Source organism: Ranitomeya variabilis, chromosome 6, assembly GCF_051348905.1.
Source record: "Ranitomeya variabilis isolate aRanVar5 chromosome 6, aRanVar5.hap1, whole genome shotgun sequence".
Classification (NCBI taxonomy): Eukaryota; Metazoa; Chordata; class Amphibia; order Anura; family Dendrobatidae; genus Ranitomeya; species Ranitomeya variabilis.
Genome location: NC_135237.1, coordinates 219,245,981 through 219,270,796, shown reverse-complemented (window position 1 = coordinate 219,270,796; position 24,816 = coordinate 219,245,981). Strand labels below are relative to the sequence as shown.

The following is a 24,816-nucleotide window of genomic DNA, read 5'->3' as shown; positions in this document are numbered from 1 at the left end:
GTCCTCCACAGCCACCCACACAGACGGATATACACTAGACCTAATCTTCACCCAACTCTGTTCCCTATCTAATCCCACAACCTCTCCCTTCCCCCTATCTGACCACCATCTACTCACCTTCTCATCGTTGTCCTCCTTACCCGCCCCCCATGTCCAGCCACTAGCACATCCTCACAGAAACCTCGCACACTTAGACATTCACAGACTCTCTTCTACCTCTGTCCTCCAGGTCTTCACTCCACGACACGGACAGCGCCCCCGCTTTCTGTAACGCTACCTCACATCAGCCATAGACTCAGTCGCTCTTCTCAGGCATGGAAAAGTGCGACAAATCAATAGGCAACCCTGGCACAACCTTCTCACCAAAAAACTTCGACAAGCATCCAGAGTCACAGAGCAGTGTTGGAAGATGACTTCACTGCGTTCAAACAAGCTACACTTGCCTTCAAATTAGCCCTCACCTCTGCTAAACAGACCTATTTCACAAACCTTGTATCTTCATTATCCTACAACCCAAAACAACTGTTCAGCACATTCAACTCTATCCTCCGCCCACCACTGCCACCTCCAACTCCCCCTCATCTCTGCCAAGGACTTTGCCACCTACTTAAAAAATAAGATCAACCAAACAAGGCAAACATTTACTGCTCATCCACTCCATATACCAGACCTCTGCCCTTCACTAATAACCTCCCTCTCCAACATCACTAAAGGAGAGCTTACTCACCTCCTTTCCAAATCACACCTCACCACCTGTGCAGTTGACCCCATCCCTTCCCACCTACTCCCCAAACTCACTAACACGCTCATTCCAGCCCTAACCTATCTCTTTAACCTATCGCTATCTTCTGGTACCTTCCCCTCTGCCTTCAAACATGCCACCATCACACCCATCCTCAAAAAACTAATCTTGACCCAACTGCTATGCCCAGCTATCGCCCCATATCACTGCTCCTGTTTTCTTCCAAAATCCTTGAGCAGCATGTCCATGCTCCTTTCCTCCCACCTCTCATCTAACTCTCTCCTTGACAACCTCCAATCTGGCTTCCGCCCCCACTACTCCACCAAAACTGCCCTGACCAAAATTACTAATTACTCACTCACAGCCAAAGCTAACAAACACTTCTTCATCCTCCTCTTTCTTGACCTGTCCTCTGCCTTCGACACAGTCGACCACTGCCTACTGCTACAGATTCTTTCTCTAGTCACCTTCCACGACAGCATAGGAGGTTGTCTCCACACCCTAATGGGGGACAGGAAGCACAAGAGGTTAAAAGACTCTCCCACCTCCTAATCCTCAGTGTCTTTCCTGTCCCCCATTGGGCATGGAGAGGTTAACCGGTATGCTGTGTGGCCGGTGACTGCAGCTTTATCTTAGATCCATGTTAGCCGGGCAGTGGTGGTCGAGTTCTCCCTCCGCAGTGAAGCTGCTCCAGTCTCCCTGCTTGCAGTGGATTCCGGGACCTGTCCTGATCCTCCTGCGCCTCCTTTGGGGGTAAAGCGGATGAGTGACCCCCGCCGGAGGCCTCCAGCAGCTCTCCGGCTATCCTCCTGCGTGCGCTGCTCGGTGAACCCGGAAATGACGACTGAAGCACTTCCGGGTCATGTGTTCCGGGCTGGAGCGCACTTACTTCCGGGTTTTCGGCCATCTTGGCCTCTGGAGGTCCGAGCGGCGTGTGGAGCATGCCGATCTAATCAAGCCTGCTCAGGACCAAGGGAGAAGGGGGGGGGGGAAAACACTTTAAGACGATGGGGGAGGGTTTAAAGATATAAACCCTCCAGAAGACATCGTCAGGTAAGAATGATGGACGGTGTTCCTGCAAGCCCCGTGTCTGCAGAGCCCAGCGCTACCCCTGCCCCAGTAAGTGGTGTGTTAGGGGGTGGGTCCTAGGATAGGCACACTGGTTAGCTCGTGTGTATCACTCCTTTTTCCTTTGTTTTGTTATAGGGAGTCAAGGCCACACACAAGCCCTCCAAATCTGCACCCAAGTGTGCCATCTGCCTCAAAAAACTGCCATCAAAATGTAATAAAAAATTATGTTGTGAATGCATGGAAACAGTAATTAGGGCTGAGCATCCCTCCCTAATAGAAGAGATAAAATCCATAGTTAAAAATGAAGATCAATCATCTCTTGCAAACCTGACACCTCCTGCTACTGCTCCACTAACCCCAGGTCCTTTGGCTCCTAAGAAAACAAAAATATATATTGAACCGTCTGAGTCAGACTCAGACGGTTCTGTGAGTTCGTCCTCATTTAATTGGGAAGAGTCCTCACCCAAAAGGCCTTCTGAAAATAGGAAATATTTTTTCTCTATGGAGTTCCTGGAGGATCTAGTTTCCACTGTGCGCAATACTATGGGGTTTGAGGAAAAATAAACCTCACGTGCAGTACAAGATGATCTGTTCGGTGGTCTGAAGGCGGAAAAACAGTTAGAATATTTTCATGGACAGGAAAACCTGAGTATGATTTCACAAGAATGGGAATCTCCAGAAAAGCGCCTAAATATTCCGTCCAAATTAAAAAAATAGATTTCCCTTAGAGGGAGAGTCTGTCAATTGGGAAATCCCTGAAGTGGACGTACAGGTTGCTAGAGTCGCTAAGAGAACATCTCTTCCCTTTTGAAGACTCATCACAATTAAAAGACCCAATGGACAGAAAGGTAGAAAGCCTCTTGAGAAAATCTTGGGAATCTTCTGCCTCATCACTTAAGACTAATATTGCCTCCACATGTGTGGCTCAGATCAGCTGGAAACCCATATATCTCAGGGGACCTCTAGAGGACAACTGTTGGATTCTCTCCAGTTATTAAAAAATTCCTCAGGATTCTTGGCTGATGCATCAGATGAGTCGGTTCGTATAGCCGCTAGAGCAATGGCTCAGTGTAACTCTGCTAGAAGAGCTTTATGGCTGAAAATGTGGAGTGGTGATGTTACATCCAAAATTAAACTGTGCTCCATCCCGTTTAAAGGTGGATATGTGTTTGGTCCTGCCCTTGATGAAATTTTGGAAAAAGCTACAGATAAAAACTCTTCCACAGCAAAAAGTAACAAAAAAGCGTTTTTTTCGTCCCTCCTTACCTCAAACTGCTTAAAGGGGAAGGGAAAAATGGGAAGATGGAGCAATGCTAAGGGGAGGGGAAAAAATATCCTGGTTCCCCAAAAACAACAGGAGGACAAACAATGACTTGGTGGCTGTGGGGGGGGAAGCTATCAAGATTCCTTCACCAATGGACTCTAATATCAGAAAGCCATTGGGTGACAAACATTATCAGAGAAGGTCTACTGATAGAATTCCAATCTCCTCCTCCTCAGGGCTTACGAGTCACATCTCTTCCCTCACCGACTTCCCAGAATCTTTTAATATCAGGTCTTCTGAAAGCAAATGTAATTTCCCCAGTGCCAGATCAAGAACTAGGGGAAGGTCACTATTTCCATCTTTTTATAGTAAGGAAACTGTTCGGAGATGCACAAATAATAATAAATCTGAAGGGTCTGAATCGTCACGTTCTGTACAGAAGATTCAAAATGGAATCCGTAAAAACGGCGATTCCACTGATAGGCCCACAATACGTGATGGTAACAATCGATCTAAAAGATGCCTATTTTCATATTCCCATTCATCCCTATCACAGAAAATATCTAAGATTTGCGGTTCTTCAAAATCAACAGATAAAACATTATCAGTACAATGTGCTCCCGTTCGGGATATCGTCAGCTCCAAGAATATTTTCAAAGGTTATGGCAGAGACGGTGACATACATTCGCAAACAGGGCATCTGTATAGTACCCTATCTAGACAACCTGCTAATTATAGCCCCATCCACTCACATTCTAAACTCTCAGGTGCAAAACGTATTAGATATCCTCCGGTCATAGGGGTGGATTCCAAATTTGAAAAAATCAGCGCTCCAGCCCTCTATGATAAGAAAATTCCCAGGAGTGGTCCTAAATGCTAAACTACAAATGTCTTTTCTTCCGGAGGATCATCTCAACAACCTCATACCAAAAATATCGAATTTCAGAGAAATGAGACGCCCTACCATAGGAGGGGCAATGTCTGTTTTGGGCTCAATGACGGCCTGCATTCAGACTGTTCCTTGGGCCCAGGCACACTCCAGAACCTTACAATATCACATACTAAAAAATTGGAACAGGAATTCCGATTCACTGAACAAGAGTTCAGACCCCTGGCAGAGTGAAGGAGTCTTTGGTGTTGTGGCTAAAGCCAGAGAATCTCCGAAAGGGAGTGGTGTGGTATCAGTCTCCCCTTATCTCCTTAACCACAGATGCCAGCCGGACGGGTTGGGGTGGGTATGGTCCTGCATACTCCCTTTCAGGGTCTCTGGAGTCCAGAAATGGCTGCCAGCTCATTCAATACCCAATACCAGGGAGCTGAGGGCAGTGGAACAAACCTTTTTGGCAGCAAGTGGGATCATTACAGGTCACCACATAAAAGTTTATTCGGGCAATGTCACAGCGGTAGCCCACCTCAAACATCAAGGGGGCACAAAGTTCGACAATCTAAAAGCTATATCAAGACGAATATTTTGCTGGGCGGAGAAGCATTTACTATCCCTAACATCAGTACAACTAAAGGGATCCTCCAACAGGAAGGCAGATTTTTTGAGTCAGCAGGATATAAATTCAGTGGAGTGGAAACTGAATCGGGAGATTTTTTCAATGCTAGTTTCCAGATGGGCTCTACCAGACATCGACCTATTTGCCTCAGCCCAGAATGCGCAACTCAACCATTATTTTTCCCTAAATCCCAGAGACAGTGCCAAAGGGATAGATGCATTTGCTCAACAGTGGAAGTTTCACCTAGCTTATGCTTTTCCCCCAATACCAATGATAGCCAAAACCCTTGAGAAAATCAGAGAGGATCAGGTTCTAACTATACTAATAGCTCCTATGTGGCCAAAACAAAGTTGGTTCAGCTTAGTGATCGATCTTCAGGTGGATGGACCAGTGCTACTACCCATCAAGACAAACCTTCTATCACAGGGGCCGATATACCATCCAGACCCTGGAAGGATGAAGTTAGCTGCCTGGCTTCTGAGGCCCGAGTACTAAAGAAAAAAGGGCTGTCAGATAAAGTAATAGCAACGCTTCAAATGTCTAGAAAACCAGTCACTAATAAGGCTGGTTTCACAGTTGCGTTTTGATCTGCAGCGTTTTTAAAAAAAACGCATGTGGTGAAAAAACGCATGTAAACGCAGCAAAACGCCGCGTTTTTTAGACGCATGCGTTTTTGCATGCAGAAAAAAAACGCGGCGTTTTGCCGCGTTTACATGCGTTTTTTCCTGCGTTTGCGTTTTTTAAACGCATGCTGAGAAGTGTGTGACAGCTGCCAATCATCAAAATCAACTAGAAAACCCACTATAAACAGAAATAGCTAGGGTTAGGGTTAGGATCCCTAGTAACCCAAGGGATCCTAACCCTAACCCTAGGGATCCTAACCCTAACCCTAGGGATCCTAAACCTAACCCTGACCCTAAGGGTTAGGATCCTAACCCTAACCCTAAGGGTTAGGGTTAGGATCCCTAGGGTTAGGGTTAGGATCCCTAGGGTTACTAGGGATCCTAACCTTAGGGTTAGGGTTAGGATCCCTAGTAACCCTAGGGTTAGGGTTAGGGTTTTCTTGTTTTTTCTTGTGTTTAGGGTTAGGGTTTTCTTGTTTTTTCTTGTGTTTAGGGTTAGGGTTTTCTTGTTTTTTCTTGTGGTTAGGGTTAGGGTTTTCTTGTTTTTTCTTGTGCTTAGGGTTAGGGTTTTCTTGTTTTTTCTTGTGTTTTCTTGTGTTTTTCGGTAAAAACGCATGTACTTAAAAACGCATGCATTTACATAGACAGCAATGCATTTTTTTGCCGCGAATAAACGCATGCGTTTTTTTGCGGCAAAAAAACGCCGCTAGAAATTACTACATGTTGCATTTCTGCAAATGAACGCACGCGTCAAAAAACGCATGCGTTGCAGAAAAACGCGTCAAAACGCATGCGTTTTTTAATGTTAAGTATAGGAAAAAAACGCATGCGTTTTTTAGCGCTAAAACGCTGCAGATCAAAACACAAGTGAGAAACCAGCCTGAGATATACAACAAAGTGTGGAAAAAATTTTCATCCTCATGTGAGCCTAATCTGCCTGACCCTCTACATTCAAATATATCCCAGATACTTGATTTTTTGCAGAAGGGCCTAGACCTGGGCTTGAGCCCTAGTACTTTAAAGGTTCAGGTCTCGGCTCTCAGTTCTGTTTCTGATTTTGACTTAGCTGGCCACAGATGGATCAGAAGATTCATGGTGTCAGCAATAAGGAAAAATCCTAGAAAACGACCTAATATTCCCCTATGGGATCTAAATGTGGTTCTTAATGGACTTACACAACATCCATTTGAGCCTCTTTTTCATCTTGTACTCCCCAGATTCTTTCTTGGAAAGCAGCCTTTTTAGTAGCCATCACTACGGCGAGACGTGTGGGAGAACTTCAAGCTCTGTCCATTAGAGAACCCTACTTCACTATCAGAGAAGATAGCTTAGTCCTATGACTTGATTCGTCATTCCTACCCAAGGTTGTATCAGATTTCCATCGTTCTCAGGAGAAATTACTACCCTCGTTTTGTCAATTTCTGAAAAATGCAGGTGAAAGAGTTCCATACTCTTGATGTTGGTCGAACAATATTATTCTACCTGGAACAGACTAAACCTTGGAGGGTTGATTCAAATGTATTTATCAACCCTTTTGGTAAAAATAAAGGTAGGAAGGTGGCAAAGACTACCAGTGCAAGATGGATTAGAAGAGCAAGATTTGAAGGCATTAAAGCCCACTCCACAAGATCTACCTCTACATCCTGGGCAGAAAAAGCGGGTGCAGCTACAGAGCAGAGTTGTAGGGCCGCCACATGGTCTTCCATCCATACATTTACAAAATATTATAGGTTGGATGCTCTATCCAACTGGGACTTAGCCTTTGGCTGTAAGGTCCTTCAGGCAGTTGTCCCCCCCCAGCTACAAAATAGGTTAGTATTCCTCCTATGCTGTCGTGGAAGGTGACTAGAGAAAATAGAATTAGACTTACCGGTAATTCAGTTTCTAGGAACCTTCCACGACAGCGCTAATTTCCCTCCCTATGTTCCTTGGTTAATACTTGGAATTTTAAAATAATCAGTGCTATGGGATTCGTTATAAGTCACTGAGGATTAGGAGGTGGGAGGGTCTTTTAACCTCTTGTGCTTCCTGTCACTCGTTAGGGCGTGGAGACAACCTCCTATGCTGTCGTGGAAGGTTCCTAGAAACCAAATTACCGGTAAGTCTAATTCTATTTTCCTTGGCATCAAAGACCGTGCACTGTCCTGGATTGCCTCATATCTTTCCGACCGCACATTTAGAGTTTCCCACTCCCACACTATCTCCTCATCCCACCCTCTCTGTTGGTGTCCCTCAAGGCTCTGTCCTGGGGCCCCTACTTTTTTCCATCTATACCCTTGGCCTAGGACAACTCAAAGTCCCATGGCTTCCAGTACCAACTGTATGCGGATGACACTCAGATCTACCTCTTTGGCCCAGATGTCACCTCTCTGCTGTCCAGAATCCCGGAGTGTCTATCAGCCATATCCTCCTTCAACTCTCGCTTCCTAAAACTCAATATAGACAAAACTGAACTCATCATCTTTCCTCCATCTCGCATATCTCCCCTACGTGACCTATCTATTATGGCATCACACTCTCTCCCGTACCTGAAATCCGATGCCTCGGAGTAACTCTTGACTCTGCCCTGTCCTTCAAACCGCACATCCAAACTCTTGCCACTTCCAACTCAAAAATATTTCCAGAATCCATCCCTTCCTCAGCCCTCAATCTACTAAAACACTTGGGCATGCCCTCATCATCTTCCGCCTTGATTACTGCAACACCCTCCTCTGTGGCCTCCCTGCTAACTCTCTTGCACCACTCCAGTCTGTCTTCAACTCTGCTGCCCGACTAATCCACCTCTCCTCGCTACTCCCTTGTTTTTCCCCTCTGCAAATCCCTCCACTGGCTCCCAATTCCCCAACGAATCCAGTTGAAACTACTAACACTGACCTACAAAGCCATCCACAACCTGTCCCCTCTCTATATCTCTGAACTAATCTCCCAATATCTTCCCCTATGTAACCTTCGATCCTTCCAAGACCTCCTACTCTCCTCTACACTTATTCGTTCCTCACACAACCACCTCCAAGATTTCTCCCGAATATCCCCCATCCTCTGGAATTCCACGCCTCAACACGTCTGACTATCCACCACTGTTGGATCCTTCAGACGGAACCTGAAAACCGATCTCTTCAGGAAAGCTTACAGCCTGCAATAACCATTCTGCCACCTCACCACCACCCGAACTGCTGCACCCCGACCTTCTGTCTCTTCCCCATTATCCCGTAGAATGTAAGTCCGTAAGGACAGGGTCCTCTCCCCTCTATTACTAGTCTGTCATCGTAAATTTGTTTACTGTAAACGATATCCATAACTTCGCATATAACCCCTTCTCATGTACAGCACCATGGAATTAATGGTGCTATATAAATAAATAATATTATATAGAGGTGATCCAAAAGCTGCCACTGCACATGTACCGGCGGCGCCATCTTGCTAAAGAAGAAAAAAAATGTCCTCATACAAGATGGCGCTGCTGCCTGCACAGTAGCAGCTCTCGGCGATCGGGGGACTGTCAGCGAAAGTCTACACAATAAGAGAGTCGGGATTGCGGGCACTGTGTTCCTCAGAGAAAGACAGTGGTAAGAAATATTTATACCTTTTCTTATATATGTATGTACATATTTTTTCATTTTTTTCTGTGATCTAATAAAATTTGTTAAATATATTTTTGGACATATGACTCAATGTTTTCAGTACTACATTCCATGTTGGGAGTGTCCATCTATCTATTTGAAAAGGCCTTTATGAAGCATAGGGCCCATCATACACAATGTGTTAAAATATGGTACTGGTATGGTTTTCTGTTCAGATGATATTGTTTAAATACCTCCAATACAGTACTGGCCACACGGCGAGACTCGGGAAGGAGCCCTATTTGACTCTTGGAGAACAAATTATTGTAGAATCATTTGTAGACTCAATATACAAAGTTCCCAAATCCCAGAAGAGCAGAATCCCCCCTTAAGCACTGAATTTTGGAAATTACACTCTTCTAGGAATTTAACTACAGATGTAGTACCAATTTTGACTCCATAGGTGTTTTCCAAAAACAAGCAGCAGTGAACAGGGCCACCATCAGGGCATCACTGCCCTTACTACTGTATGGGGCCTGGTGAACAGCAGTACACAAAGGGGCCCTTAGGTCCAGGGCCCCGCTTATGTGCTACTGTTCATCCGGCCCAATAGTGCAGTAAAGTGGTGCGTACTGCGGCGCACATGTCGGCGCTGGGGCCCGGGAGCTTTCCCGGAGCTGTGCACAGCAGTCTTACCTTGAAGGCTGCGCAGCTCCTGCTCCCTCAGTCTTCGGTGTACTTCCTGTCAGGTGATGGACTGCACATGATGATGTGGGGAGGGGTTTAAAGGTGGACTGCACACGATGTGGGGAGGGGAGTTAAAGGTGGACTGCACATGATGTGGGTAGGGGGATAACCCCTTTATCCCCAAGGGTGGGTTGCATGTTAATGACCAGGCCAATTTTTACAATTCTGACGACTGTCCCTTTATGAGGTAATAACTCTGGAACGCTCCCATGGATCCCGGTGATTCTGACAATGTTTTCTTGTGACATATTGTATTTCATGATAGTGGTAAAATTTCTTTGATATGACTTGCGTTTATTTGTGAAAAAAAACCTTAAATCACAGAGATGTCACACAAAATACTTAAGTAATATTTCCCACATGTCTACATCAGCACAATTTTGAAACCATTTTTTTTTTTTTAGTTAGGAAGTTATAAGTGTTAAATGCTGACCAGCGATTTCTCATTTTTACAACACCATTTTTTTTTTTTTAGGAATCACATCACATTTGAGGTCACTTTGATGGGTCTATATGATAGAAAATACCCAAAAGTTACACCATTCTAAAAACTGCACCCCTCAAGGTGCTCAAAACCACATTCAAGAAGTTTATTAACCCTTTAGGTGCTTTACATGAATTTTTGGAATATTTAAAAAAAAAAAATGAACATTTAAGTTTCTTTCACAAAAAATTTACTTCAGATTCAATTTGTTTTATCTTAGCAAGGGTAACAGAAGAAATTGGACCCCAAAAGTTGTACAATTTGTCCTGACTACGCTGATTCTCCATCTATGCAGGTAAACCACTGTTTGGGGCATGGCAGAGCTCGGAAGGGAAGGGGAGCCATTTGACTTTTCAATGCAAAATTCGATGGAATTGACGTAGAGCCGTGAAAATAAAAAAATCATATTTTTTCACAAAAATTATCTTTTTGCCCTCATTTTTTTATTTTACCAAGGGTAACAGGATAAATTGGACCCCAAAAGTTGTTGTGAAATTTGTTCTGAGTACGCTGATACCCCATATGTGGGGGTAAACCACTAGGCGAATGGCAGAGCTTGGAAGGGAAGGAGCACCGTTTGACTTATTCAACGCAGAATTGACTGGAATTGAGATCAGATGCCATGTTGTGTTTGGAGAACCCCTGATGTGCCTAAACAGTGGAAACCCCCCAACTCTAACCCTAATCCCAACCCTAACCATAAACCTAATCCCAACCCTAACTCTAATCCCAACCCTAACCCAAATCCAAACCCTAACCCCAACCCCAACCCTAATGGGAAAATTGAAATAAATATTTTTTTTTATTTTATTATTTTTCCCTAACTAAGGGGGTGATAAAAGGGAATTTGATTTACTATTTATAGCGGGTTTTTATATTTGGCAGCTGTCACACACTAAGACGCTTTTTATTGCAAAAAATAGTTTTTGCATCACCACGTTTTGAGAGCTATAATTTTTCCATATATTGGCCTACAGGGCCATGTGAGGTCTTGTTATTTGCAGGACGAGTTGACGTTTTTATTGGTACCATTTTTGGGAACATGACAATTTGATCGCTTTTTATTCCTATTTTTTGGAGACAGAATGAGCAAAAACCAGCAATTCAAGAATCTCTTTGGGGTGGGAGTTTACACCGTTCCACGTGTGATAAAATTGATAAGGCAGTTTTATTCTTCGGGTCAGTACAATTACAGCGATACCTCATTTATATATTTTTTTATGATTAAGCACTTTTATATAATAAAATCTTTAATAGAAAAAATTAGTTTTGCATTGCTTCATTCTGACAGCTATAACTATTTTTTCGCTGAGGAAGCTGTATGGTGGCTCGTTTTTTGCGGGACAAGATGACGTTTTCAGCAGTACCATGATTATTTATATCCGTCTTTTGATCGCGTTATTCCACTTTTTGTTTGGCGGTATGATGATAACGCATTGTTTTTTGCCTTGTTTTATGGGGTTCACTAAAGGGGTTAACTAGTGGGACAGTTTTATAGGTCGGGTCGTTATGGACACGGCGATATGTGTACTTTTATAGTTTAGAATTTTTTTAATTCAAATATTTATTTAGTGATCAAATAAATATTGATTTTTTAAAAAAATATTTTTAAAATTATTATTATTTTTTTAAATTCATTCTTTTACACTGTGTCCCACTATGGGACACTAATTTTGTGCAGGCTGATCACTTCTATAGCATGCAGATCTGCATGCTATAGAAGCTGTCAGCGCTGCAACTTCTATTACACTGACCTGAAAGACTTCCTGGTCATCACTGCGCATGACAACAGGTCTCTCAGGTCTGGAGACCCGGATGTCATCATGACGACTTCGGGTCTCCATGGCAGTGATCGGGACCCCGCGCCATGCCACATGGTCTCCAATGCCAAGGCAGAGGGGCTGTCAGCCCCTCTGCTGGCTCTGGAATGCTGCGATTGTTTGATTGCAGTGTTCTGGGGGGTTAAAGTGCTGGGAGCTGTCCGTGGTGTCAGCTGTGAGAATCAGTGGACACCCGGCCGCTATCAGCCGCGCTCCCACCGTGAGCGCAGCTGATCACTCATGACGCACTATCCCATCCATGGGCATACGGGCCCAGGGCATATGGATGTGATAGTACGTCTAATGTCAGAAAAAGGTTAAAGGGGGACTGCACATGAAGTGGGGGGTTAAAAACTGCAAAGGATGACATGGGGGTAAAGGGGACTGCACATGATGAAGTGGGTGGATGGGACGGGAGACTGCAAATAATGAATTGAGAGTGAGGGAATGGGGACAGCAATTTAATTGAACGTGGGGGTGGAGAGAAAAAATGAATTTTGAGGGTGGGGAAGTAAATGATGTATTGATTGAGGGGGTAGAGCTGTTGATGATGATGAATAGAGGATGGGAGAGAGAAGACATGACAATGAATTGGGGCGAAAGGGGCATGTAAATGAGTTGGGGGAGCGGGAGGTACATAGTGGGGGGCGTTGAGTATGCAGTGACTGGTAACGAATTGGGGGAAAGAGTACAGGTGCTAATTGATATATTTATTAGGTAAAGAAAGTGGCTATCTATAGCTAGAAGGGGCTCAGTGGCGTATAATTTATATTTGGAATGGTGGGTTACATAATAACCAATTATGTATTAATGGTGGGTGCATATCTATATTCAGAAGTGTAGTGTAGAAGAAAGGGGAATGTGCTCTGGAAGCTGTGCTCTAGGTAACTATGCTACTTTATGCCGAGATGAGTCATGGCTGGAAGAAGTGATGGCAGTCTGCGCTTCATGAAAAAGAAAAGCAAAGATGAAGGACATAAGCTAGAGACGTCACTGGCGAGTCAGTGTGTTACCTGTACACCGACACTATACACTGTATACTCTGTACAGAGCTCCTGTGTATAATGTCACCAGTGATCACTGTATTACCTGTACACTGACACTGTAGACTCTGTACAGAGCTTCTGTGTATAGAGTAACTGGTGATCACTGTATTACCTGTACTCGGTCAGTAAATACAGAGTTCCTGTGTATAATGTCACTTAGTATTGTGTTTTGTTTTTTTAATTAATGATCAGTATTGTAGTATTCAGTCACTATCTGGTGGTAATATGCGGTCTGGTCATGGTGTGGTGGTATTTGTTTCTTGTATGTGGTATTATTTGGTCACTATGTGGTGGTAATATGTGGTCTGGTCATGGTGTGACGACATTTGTCTCTTGTATCTTGTATTAATGGTCATGTAAAAAAAATTTATGTGACTCATTCCCTTTAAGAAAAATACATAAAAATATATTTCTATTTAATAGGTTAGAGTAGAGTAGGGTCCAGACGAAAGAGTCTACCGTGTTGTGGTGGCGGCTTAAAAATTATTTTGGCCAGAACAAAAGCTGCTGGCTATGTATGTGATCTAGTGTTTGATGGGAACTGTTAATATCTGATTGATGGAGAAGTTTTTCCTAGAGTGAGCGGTGGGATGGTAAAAGGTTCAAAGGGTGGAGGCGGAGCTGGGGTGGACTCTCAAGGGGGGCCCAAAAATGTTGACAGTTCGAGGCCCCGAAATTCCTAATGGCAGCTCTGGCAGTGAATGTTGCTGATTTAAAATTGTAAATTTGTCATTTTAGTGCCCAGCTCGTGGTTCTGGAGACATGGATGCTGTTAAGTGGGGCTCTCATTGCTACAGAAATGAAAAACATGTGGACACTGAATGTAAGTTTAGGCACACTTTGGGGCATTTGGATTGGGAACACAGAATTTGCTGGATCTTTTTTTGGGGCGAGGAGTGATGGTGCTTTTCCAACACCGTTGGCTACTAGTAACATGGAAGCGCTTATATTTCTATTGACCAATGACGGACCAGAGTGGCAACTTTTTGTAGTTTAAGTTGAAGCTTTTATTGAGAACATTTTGCAAAATATTTTGGATCACATTTATCTGGCGCTTCTATGCTGGGAATTTCCATTGATATCTCCAAGTGACGCGATTCAGACGAAGCCCCTGATGGATCCTTTCACTATAATAAGGCAGCAGAGTTTGTTTGGATTCAGTCTGACCTCTTTTCAGCAGTGTCCTACTTACAGAGGTGTAAAAAACTGTGTCCGACGTCGCTTTTATGCACACTTAAAAAGAGAGGGACATCACTGGGTCTTAGGCTAGGTTCACATTGCGTCAAGTACATGGCGTTAAATGGATCCGTTAAACGCATGTACAGAAAAGGTTTAATTTTGTCGAAAAATCGGCATCACGTTAACGCTTGCGTTAACGCTTGTGACCGCGTTTTCCTCATTTGGATGTCCGTTCGCGATGTATCCGTTTGTCTGCGTTTGTCACTGTCAATAAAGTTTATTTACTTTTTTTTTTCTCCTTTTGTCATCATCGGGGTGTGGGTGCAGACTCATTCTCCATTTTGAAAGCATTGAGTGAACTTCTGCTAGCAAGATGTTTGTGTCTGAGCTCGTTCGATTTCGCTTGATGCGGTTGCGACTTCGCCAGAGAAAGCGTAGTTCGCAAAGGAGATATTGGATCCACGAAGTGAATTTCTTGCGGAGTACATATGGTGCCTTTCACACCCTGTATCTTCAGCTTCGGGATCACCCCTCCAATTTCCAACGCTATCTACGGATGTCCATTGAGACCTTTGATTTTCTGCTCTCACATGTGAAGGATGAGATACATCATCATCGCAGCACATTCCGTCAAAGCATCTGTGCGGAGGAACGTTTAGTAGTGACTGTGAGGTAATTATAATTTTTTTTTCTCATTCTAATGACAAAGACTAGATGTAGGTATAGTGGGGCATAATGTTCATTTGTATATTCTATTGTATGTAGCCTTTTAGTTGTCCTTTAAAATCCTAAACAATTTCCTTTTTTTTTTTTTCTTTTTAAATGCCGACAGATATCTGGCTACCGGAGAATCTTCTGCGTCACTGCATTACCAATTTAGACTGGGGAAGTCAACAATTTGCCAACTGGTTCGGGAAACTGGTGATGCCATTTGGAACAACTTGCAACCACTTGTGCTACCTACCCCGACATCAGAAATGTGGCTAGCGATTTCCCAACAGTTCGAGGATGTGGCTAATTTCCCTAATTGTATTGGTGCCGTGGACGGCAAGCACATACGGATTCAGAAACCAGCGCATAGTGGGTCCCTCTACTATAATTATAAGAAATACTTTTCTATTATATTGATGGCTATTGCGGATGCAAGATACCGTTTTGTAGCTCTGGATATTGGTGCGTATCGCCGGACAAACGATTCCAGAGTCTTCAGAGACTCCAACATGGGGAGATGTTTGTACAGCAACAATTTTAACATACCCTCATCACGACCTCTACCGGGGACCGAAGACCCAAGTTTGCCCTTTGTTTTAGTTGGTGATGAGGCGTTCCAACTTGGACAAAATCTCCTCAAGCCGTACTCAAGCCGCAGTCTGAACTCCACCAGGCGCATTTTTAATTATCGCTTGAGCCGGGCAAGACGTTATGTGGAGTGTGCCTTTGGTATTTTGACATTAAAATGGTGAATTCTACTAACTTGCATGCAACTGCAACCAGAAAATGTGGACCGTGTTGTGAAGGCATGCATCTGTCTGCATAATTTTGTTGCCAGACATGAACCCCAGGTGGTTGACCCCGATGAATTTGAGTCGAACCTCATTAGCATTGAATCTACTGCTGTTCGGTCTACAGCTCAAATAATGAGGATTCGTGACCAATTTGCACACTACTTCACACATGAAGGGCATGTTCCATGGCAAGACAGACACGTGTGAAATTTATTTAAAGTCTGAAGCTGTGTCCTGATGTTTTGTTTAAAGTGTTTGGGGTTTTTTTGGTTTGTTTTATTTCCCACAACCTTATGTCTTGTAAAAAGTTATTACATTCATGTTATTATGTTGTGCTCAAAGTTAAAGTCATACAAGAATCATATATTTTAAAAATTTTACTAAAGTTTCCGAATGTGTATGAAAGAACTCTTGCTACACATGTTTTACATATGATATCCCATAGGGATGTAAAAAAACACACACAAAATTGGGTGCCAAAAAAATAATTCACCAACAAAACGTGAAACGCAGTAGAATGCACCTGGCTGTGGACAGTGAGCAGTACTATAGACTCTGGTATTGTGCGGGCGTATTGTCTGCCCAACTGTATGATGGACTGCTACTTTGTCTCTGATGTTCCATGCTCGTTTCACACCGGGCTCTATATTGAGGGTTGTAGGCCGGCATGTCTAGGCTTCTTGTTCTCGATGGAGCGGGTTCCTGGGGGCCCACAAATTCCTCAAGAAGGTCATTCAGTCTTTGCCTAAACAAAAGGTTTCTGTGTGCCGGGATATTTTGTGCAACAGGCACATAGGACAAAAAAAGTAGCTTCCACTCATTTGCAGAATAGACAGACTCGCGGGATTGCAAGTCGGTAATTTCCCGCCTCAGGTCTTTGAGTTCACTACGACACATGTCCTCAACCTGTTGAAGTCCATCGACAATAATGGCATCAGCTTCTTCTTTTTGTGATGCTCGCTTGCGTCCACGCTGCGATTGCAACCGGGCACTCACACCTGAAGCTACAGTGCTTCTCTCCCCAGATCGTGGCTCGCTGATGCCAGACACATCTTCAGCGCCCGTCTGCTGGCTTGGTTCCAGTGGAGATGGCTCCAGTTCATCTGCCTGTCTAGGCCCGGCGGTACTGCATATCGTGCTGTAACCCACAAAAAAAATAAAATTATTTTGCTTGAATTAAAAAATTTTGTCTTGCACACAGACCTATTTGTACTTACGAGCGCTGAGACACTGTTTTTTGCAGAAAGAGCAATTGCTCGTAATGCACATACAGGGTCACCCGTTTGGCACCTGATCCGCTTGGTGGATTTTGACTGTTCCGGTAGTCACGGACAAAGCGGTCCCTTATTGATTTCCAACGGGTATGGACCGCATCCGCTTTAAATTAAAAAGTTGTGGCGACGACAGACGGCGAGGAACCTTCTTCCTCTTGTGTCCTCCGTGAGCCACAACCTATTGTGTATGTACATGAAAAAAAAAAAATTACATTTCTTGGATCAATAAATTTATGCTTGCAAAACTAAAAATGTCTTCCATGTACCTTTGTGGGTTTTGCCTGTTTTTTTTGGGGGGGCCTAGCAGCCTCGGGCTCCGAAGACTCCTATTTGCAATAAAAACATGATTATAGACGTGCTCAAAACACTGGATTTTCACACAAATTTTAGTGGTTTTTTAAAGTGCAAGCCTACCGACTGAGAGGAAAAAACCGCAGACACGCTGCTGCTGCTGCTGCTTCCCTGACTATCCGACATCTGCAACAAAGCAATACATTTGTAGTACACACACATACGTTGGACAATACAGACTCCCATGATGTATACAGATAGATATATATATATACACAAATGTACTTACATTTCCTGTGATCTCTTGCAAGACACTTTCTCACATGCAGCAGGCCTCAGGATGTGTGCTTGGGACATTAATGGTCGAAATCCTGTTTCCTGTCACATGACCACATGGACCTCCCTCAAATGCTATTAAAACGTATGGTTCTATTTCGAAATTTTTCAAGATTTGCGTCTGGCTGCGTTTGCCATAGCCATCAATGGCAGAATTAACGCTTCCATTAGTATTGCGTTAGCTTGGCCGCACCCGAAAACGCTGCAAGCCGCGTTCCAAGGTCCGTCAGAAAAAAACGTTATGTGACTAACGCATGCCAATTTTGGCATGCGTCACGATGCGTCAGACAATGCAAGTCTATGGGCGCGTTAGTATGTGCGTTATATTGCGTTTTGAGTACTTAAAAACGTGTCCGTTAGACGGACTCACCTAGCGCAATGTGAACCTAGCCTTAGGCCAGACAGCACCCCCAGTGTCTCCATCTGCCTCATTGTAGGTAATTTTCCATCTGAATCAGAGACTTCGGCTATGTGCACACGCTGCAGATTTAGATGCGGATCCGCAGCGTTTTTGGCTGCACGGATTCACATTGAATCCGCAGTGTAGTGCGGCTGGTTAACAAAAATAGGGGGACCCCACGCTATTTTTTTTAGGGGATCCCACTATTGTGCTAACCATCCAAGGTTAAGCAGACTGCTGCGGCCTGGTGTTATCAGGTTGGTAAGGTCCATGGATATTGAATCCTTACCAGCCTGAAATACCAGTCCCAGTAGCCTGCTTCAGTCTGGCTGGTTAACAAATATAGGGGGACCCCATACTATCGTTATTTTTTTTCTAATTATTATTTATTAAAAATGGAGTGGACCTCTCTCTGTGCTTTCCTACACTTCCTGTGTTATGCACTTCCGGCTGTGTCACAAGATTCACCATTATTTAAATTAGCACGCATGCATAGTAAGCTGCATTCCCACACTTATGCGGTTTTACTGCATCTAATGAAAGTGTATGGGTAATTTACGCAGCGGAGACTGAGCGTCTGAACATGCTGCAGTCTGGAAAAATGCGCCACTAGTGATGAGCGAATATACTCCTTGCTCTGGTTTTCCCGAGCACGCTCGGGTGATCTCCGAGTATTTGACTGCTCGGAGATTTAGTTTTCCTTGCCTCAGCTGGATGATTTATGGCTGTTAGCCAACCTGAGTACATGCAGGGGTTGCCTGGTTGCTAGGGAATCCCCACATGTAATCAAGCTGTCTAGTAGCCGCAAATCATCCAGCTGAGGCAAGGAAAACTTAATCTCCGGCAGTCAAATACTCAGAGACCACCCGATCGTGCTCTGGATAACCCGAGCAACGAGTATACTCGCTCATCACCACTACTGCTCTGGCGTTTTTATTTTTGTCTTCTTTTTTGGGGGGGCGGGGGAGGGGGCTTTCCTTTTTTAAAAAAATTTGACTGCTGAAGTAAAATTGGCTGGAATCATTAGCAAACGCCATGTCACATTTGGAGAGACCTTGATGTATCTAAACAGGCTGGTGCGATTACAGATATTGTGTCCTTTTTATGTTTGGATACTATCACACGCTAAAAAAATGCTGTTTGGGGGGAAGGGAAAAAAAAAAACAACAAGTTTTTGCATTTCTATATTTTATACAAATAAACATTCACTGCTCTCCATGCCCATGGGCGGAGAGCAGTGAATATTTATTCCCTTTAATAGCGGGCACAAGTGATAGCCCAGCAGCTGCAGGAACCTGCGGCTAACACTGTACCCGCTATTATGAAAAATGAACATTCACTGTGTATGATTGGGGCCATGTATACCAGGATGGGGGGTTTGTTTGGTGGTCATGTATACCAGTGTGACCATTGCGATTTGTTCGATCGGTGTGAAGAATATGGAGATATAATTTCATGTTAATCGTTTGCATCCTATCCGGCATAGGATTATAAAACCCTCTTCAGCGTGAAGCTGTATGAGAAAGCTGGCACCTAGCTCAGCAGGGAGGAAAAGCCTCAAAAGCTGTCCGTGACAGATTTCAAACCTTGACCAGCTCAGAGCAGTACAGAGACTTGCTGGCAATATTGAGTTCTGCTGAAGCTGCAGACACCTTCTAGCACATTACAAAAACATAAAATTCCATAAGGAGTTTTGGAGATACTACACGTCATAACGGTAAATCTTGTACATTTCAGAGTAGCCCAGAATATGGCAAATGTCTGCCTGGGTCTTTATCCCTTCTAGCATCCACTGGCATGGAGATACATAAAACAGCTACCAGAAACCAGATGGCAAAGCTGAATTTGGTCTTAAAGGGAACCTGTCACCCCCCCAGTCATTTCAAACTAAAAGAGCCACCTTATGCAGCAGTAATGCTGCATTCTGACAAGGTGGCTCTTTTAGTTCTGGGTGCTGTAACTTGAGAAATAATCAGTTTTATAATTTGTCTGAAATACCTGGTCCTCAGTCAAGTAGGCCAGCGTTTCCCCCCTGCTTCAGACAGCACACAGCTGTCACTCACATCTTCTTGGCGCCGCCTCCTCCTCACCGCTGTTTTCAAAAGTAGCCGGCGCCTGCGCTCTTTTCCCCTGCCTGGTGCAGGCGCAGTGAGCACTGACCGTTTTTCCTCATATGCAGCCCAGCTGACTACGCCTGCGCGGCCGCCCTGCCTGTGATTCCCAGCCCCGCAATGTGAATAAATCATAAGTCACTGCGGGGCTGGGATTGTCAGAATGCAGCATTACTGCTGCATAAGGTGGCTCTTTTAGTTTGAAACGACTGGGGGGGGGGGTGACAGGTTCCCTTTAAGGCATAGCAGGGGCCCAGCCTGAGGCGATGCCGCTAAAACCACCTTCCTAGGACGGTCTATAAAGGAATTATGACCCATCTTAGGTTTTGGAGTTTATCTCTGCAGAGGCAAGAGGAAGGGATTTAGGTTGAAGGAAGAGGGGTTGTGAGCAAGTGTGGCACTACATCTGCGTGAGCCACATCCTCTCACTCCACATGCCTCCCTGGGTCAGTATGTACAGGGAGAAGTCTGTGTAAAACTGTACCAAGATAATCTTATGTGTCCCCAGGGGGTGAGGATCATATTGGTGAAAGTGGGGAAACCGCATTACGTAGTTGGTCTGATGCAATAGTTACGTCAGACAAGGTGGCGAGATGAGTGTTCACCACATGTGGTGGCAGCGGTGGGATTCTGCGTGATCTCTACGGTGTCATCATTCACAATCGGATTGTTGTGTGGTTATTTTCATGTGCACTATCGATTTATTACCATATATACTCCGAGTTTTTCAGCACATTTTTATTGTGCTGAAAACGCCTCCTTGGCTTATGCATGAGTCAATGTCCCAGAATGACAGCGGGGGAGGGGGAGCGACAAGTCACAGAGGCAGGAGGCGGCGACGGGGGCTGTAACTGTGCCCACTGCTAAAGAGAATTGAATATTCGCTGCACTGGCAGTGAATATTAATTTCTCTTATAGCGAGCACAGTTACAGCCGCCAGCTTCCAGCACACATCCCACTTGCCTATCCGGTGCACCCTTGCTACATCTCGTCCCGGCGCAAGCAGCCGAGCGATCACGAGTCCCCTGCTCATGAAGGTAATCGATATTCACTCCTCTCCACTCCCATACTCGTGGAGTGAATATTCATTACTTTAGTGAGCGTGGACACGTGATCGCTCGGCTGGAAGAGCTGCTGCTGCCGGAACGAGATGCAGCGAGGGTACCCAGGGAAGGTAGGTAGGATGTGTGGATGAACCATGCATACAAGGATAGGGGATAAGGAGCCATGCATACAAGGACAGGGATAAGGGGACAATGCACACCCGGCTTATACTAGCGTCAATACGTTTTCCCAGTTTTTTATGGCAAAATTAGGTGCCTCGGGTCAACTTAGAGTATATACGGTAAATTAAAACAACAGTTCCTCTTTAAAGTTGTAGAGTAACATGGTCCTAGACTATTCTTCCTCTCCCCTCAGAAGGGGACAAAAGAAACATTTGGTGAATATCATAACAGCTAAAGTTATTAATTTCCAATGACCGATGTATGCAGTAATGTAAATTGCTTTCTGTATAAGCCAGTTTTTTTGACCAGGTAAATACAGGGGAAGACAGGGTCAAAATTTAAAATCTCAATTGTGATGAGTATGTAGCAAGGCGTTTTAATGCAATCTGCAACATTATTTAATGCAGAACTTGATATTTTAACAATACATTATGTCTCTTACCCGTGCAATGGCACCAGATATCACCAAAGGTGGCTTAGGTTGTCTAAATAGATTAAAAGGAAAAAAGAAAAAGATAAAATAACTTACAAACGTGTGGTTACTAAAACTTTAAAATGCATTCGTGTACAATAATTTAGAGTATATTTTATACTACTGAAGGGATATGCATTGCAAGTATTTTCACACATAAGATTTGCAATATGCTAAATTAAAGGGAATTTGTAAGTAGGATCAACCCTCCTAAGGCTACTTTCACACTAGCGTTTTTCTGCGGACGTAGAAAAGCGTCGTTTTGGTAGAAAAACGCATCCTGCAAAATCTCCTGCAGGATGCGTTTTTTTCCCATAGACTTGCATTAGCGACGCATCGAGACGGATTGTCATGCATTGTGTAAGTTTTGCGATGGATGCGTCGGAATGTTCCGACACGTCGTCTGGAAAAAATGTTGATTGTAACGTTTTTTGTCTGCGCAGGAAAAACGTGTCGCGACGCTTCCTTATTAATGCGTCGTTGGCTACAATGGCAGCCTATGAGCGCAGGATGCGTCGGGACACGTTGTTTGACGGAAAGCAGCGCTGCAATCCATTTTTTTACACTGAGCATGCTTAGAAGCAGGATGTTGTTGCCAATTTCACCAGACAACCCCAAATCTATATAAACCAGGCCTGAGCCTTCAACCCCAGATATGCCAGAAAAAAGACAGAGCCAGAAGACAGCCTGCCAGCATCTGCCCAGCCTGCAACCCTGTGCCTAGCCTGCCATCATCTGCCAAGTCTGCCAGCATCTGCCAAGCCAGCCAGTGTCCAGAGGCCTGCCAGCTTCAGAACCTAAAGCTGCAGCATTCCAGCCAGTGTGAGTATATATACTGCCATTTTTGTGTGCGTCTGTGTGTGCGTGTGCATGTGTTTTTGTCTGTATGACGTACTGAATACAGTCAGAGCTAAACCTGAACCAGAGCTAAACCTGAACCAGAGCTAAACCTGAATACAGCCAGAGGCCTGACATCGTACTGCACCAGCCAGCGTCCTGCCAGAGTCCAGCTCCAGCATGAGGCCTGCCCTTGTGAAGCCAGTCAGCTTTGAGCTCCAGCCTGATTCCTGCCATTTTTGCATTCGTCTGTGGGTGCGTGTGTGTGTGTGTGTGCGTGTCTGTGTGCGTCTTGTGCTTTTGGCCGGCTGGGTTATCTTGTGTGTGTGCATGTGTGTGTGTTTGCGTACGACTGTGTGCTTTTGTGTGTGTTCGTGCGTTTTATGCCTGCACCTGTGAGCTTTCGTGCATGTGTCTGTGTGATTGCGGGTGCATGCGTCCGTGCATGTGCTTTTTTTTTTTACTGTGATGTATTTACCAAGTTGTGCGATTTGTGCAGCCTGGGGTTTAGTGTGTGAGCGTGTGTCAGCATGTGTCTTGCGTGTGTGTTCTTTGTTTCTCAACATACATTTTTGGTGTTTTATTGCTGAATAAATTTCCATTTGATGTACTTGTATTTCAAATAAAGAGCATTTTCGCTCCTATTATTTATTTTTTTTTTTTTAAAACATCACAATTAATAAAAAGTTTATGAAAAATCTCCTTAGTATCATTTCACAAAGGTAAATTTTTAACTGGGGTATGTACAAATGTCCACACATGCAAAACTGTGTTGGTGCAGGGTTTATTTGTTAAAGATAAAAGGTAATCTATTTTTTTTTTAGATGGGAAATAAAATGTGGTACAGTTTGTTTTAAATTGATCTTTTCAAATCACATATATGATCAATACATTTTGAACTGGTGTGTAGGCCTTTCAAGTTTCCAAGATTTTTTTTTTTTTGGGGGTTAGGGGTAAATGGTTTTACAGCTAGCACATACAATTGCAGTAGGGAATCCAGTTCAGACTGGTGTACCTTGGGTAATTTTTTGGGTGGTTTATCTCCGAACTTTGGCAGCTGGCCTGCATGAACATTGCTCTGATAATTTCAGCAGGGTGGTTATTACATCTTTTACATTCGTGAGTTTGGGGGGTTGTTTCTAACAATATAAACTCGTCATACTTTCAGAGCCACCAGGGACCACAGCCGACTACCTGAAGGCCCAGGAACACCTTCCACCAGGGACCACAGCCGCCCGGACCAAGTAAAGGACCCAGGGACCACAGCTGCTTTGCTGATGTAAGTATTAAAGACCCTACAGCTTCAATTTCAATGTGTATAGTAGATTACAAGGGTTTTTATACTTGCAGTAACACCAGGGACCACAGCGGACTACCTGAAGGCCCAGGAACACCTCCCACCAGGAACCACAGCCGACCGGACCAAGTAAAGGACCCAGGGACCACAGCCGCTTTGCTGATGTAAGTATTAAAGACCCTACAGCTTCAATTTCAATGTGTATAGTAGATTACAAGGGTTTTTATACTTGCAGAAACACCAGGGACCACAGCGGAAAACCAGGGACTACAAAACAGTACGATGTCTTCTTCTGAGAGCCCTTCTCCACAGCGACAGCGTGTTGTGGTAATTATCAATGTTTTCATTTGATGTAGCTACACGTAAAATGTTTTTTAATCACTATATGCCTTAATAATTTTTTCACAGGAAGCGGAATCAGCCGAGGGACTCTCAGAAGGAGACGAGAGGGGTGGAGAAAGTCGAGGAGCGGGCGCACAGAGTGTAAGTTGTGTCGAAACAGCTTCACGCATCACTGAGCACCAAACACATTCAAACCACTACATCATACATAACAGTACACATACAATATATGCATAACTTTAATGTAATTATTTTTTATGTTTTCCAGTCTGCTGCACAGCAAGATCCTCCCAGCCGCTCCCGGAGCCGACGTACTCGTGGCCGCGGTCACCGAGAGGTGAGATTTTTTTTTTTTACCTCTATTGATCATTTTTTGTTTCTGTGTAGTAATGTTCTTTTTATTTTTTTATAAATATCAACAGCGTGCTCACGACTCAGACGCTGATGACCTCCTCGGGATCGATGTGGACCGACTGATTGAGGAGGTCCGCGAGCGGGAGCCGCTCTGGCATATGGGTGACCGACGCCATGCAGATACATTTGTGACCCGTCGGCTCTGGGAGGAAGTATGCCGTAACGTTTTGCCGAGGTGGGAGGACCTTGATCCAAGGCAGCAGACTCAAGAATGTAAGTATAAACTTTTCAGTTATGTTTTGAACTGAATGGAATGCGTTATAATTAACACTT

At 44.2% G+C, this 24,816-nt stretch overlaps 1 protein-coding gene and 1 long non-coding RNA gene across 3 annotated transcripts in view; both read right to left on the bottom strand.

The window, feature by feature from the left end:
• DAP (death associated protein) overlaps positions 1 to 24,816 on the bottom strand; it is a 486,374-nt gene that overhangs the window by 128,065 nt on the left and 333,493 nt on the right. For both annotated transcript variants that reach the window (XM_077269448.1, XM_077269447.1), the window contains exon 3: positions 21,624 to 21,666. In XM_077269448.1, coding sequence (XP_077125563.1) covers positions 21,624 to 21,666 — 43 coding nt within the window. The remainder of the gene's footprint in view (positions 1 to 21,623; positions 21,667 to 24,816) is intronic.
• Positions 11,522 to 18,470, bottom strand: LOC143782223 (uncharacterized). The gene is made up of 3 exons (XR_013216895.1): positions 17,232 to 18,470; positions 17,084 to 17,143; positions 11,522 to 16,995 (listed from the first exon to the last, which is right to left on the bottom strand). It is a non-coding gene; the product is annotated as an uncharacterized LOC143782223 (long non-coding RNA).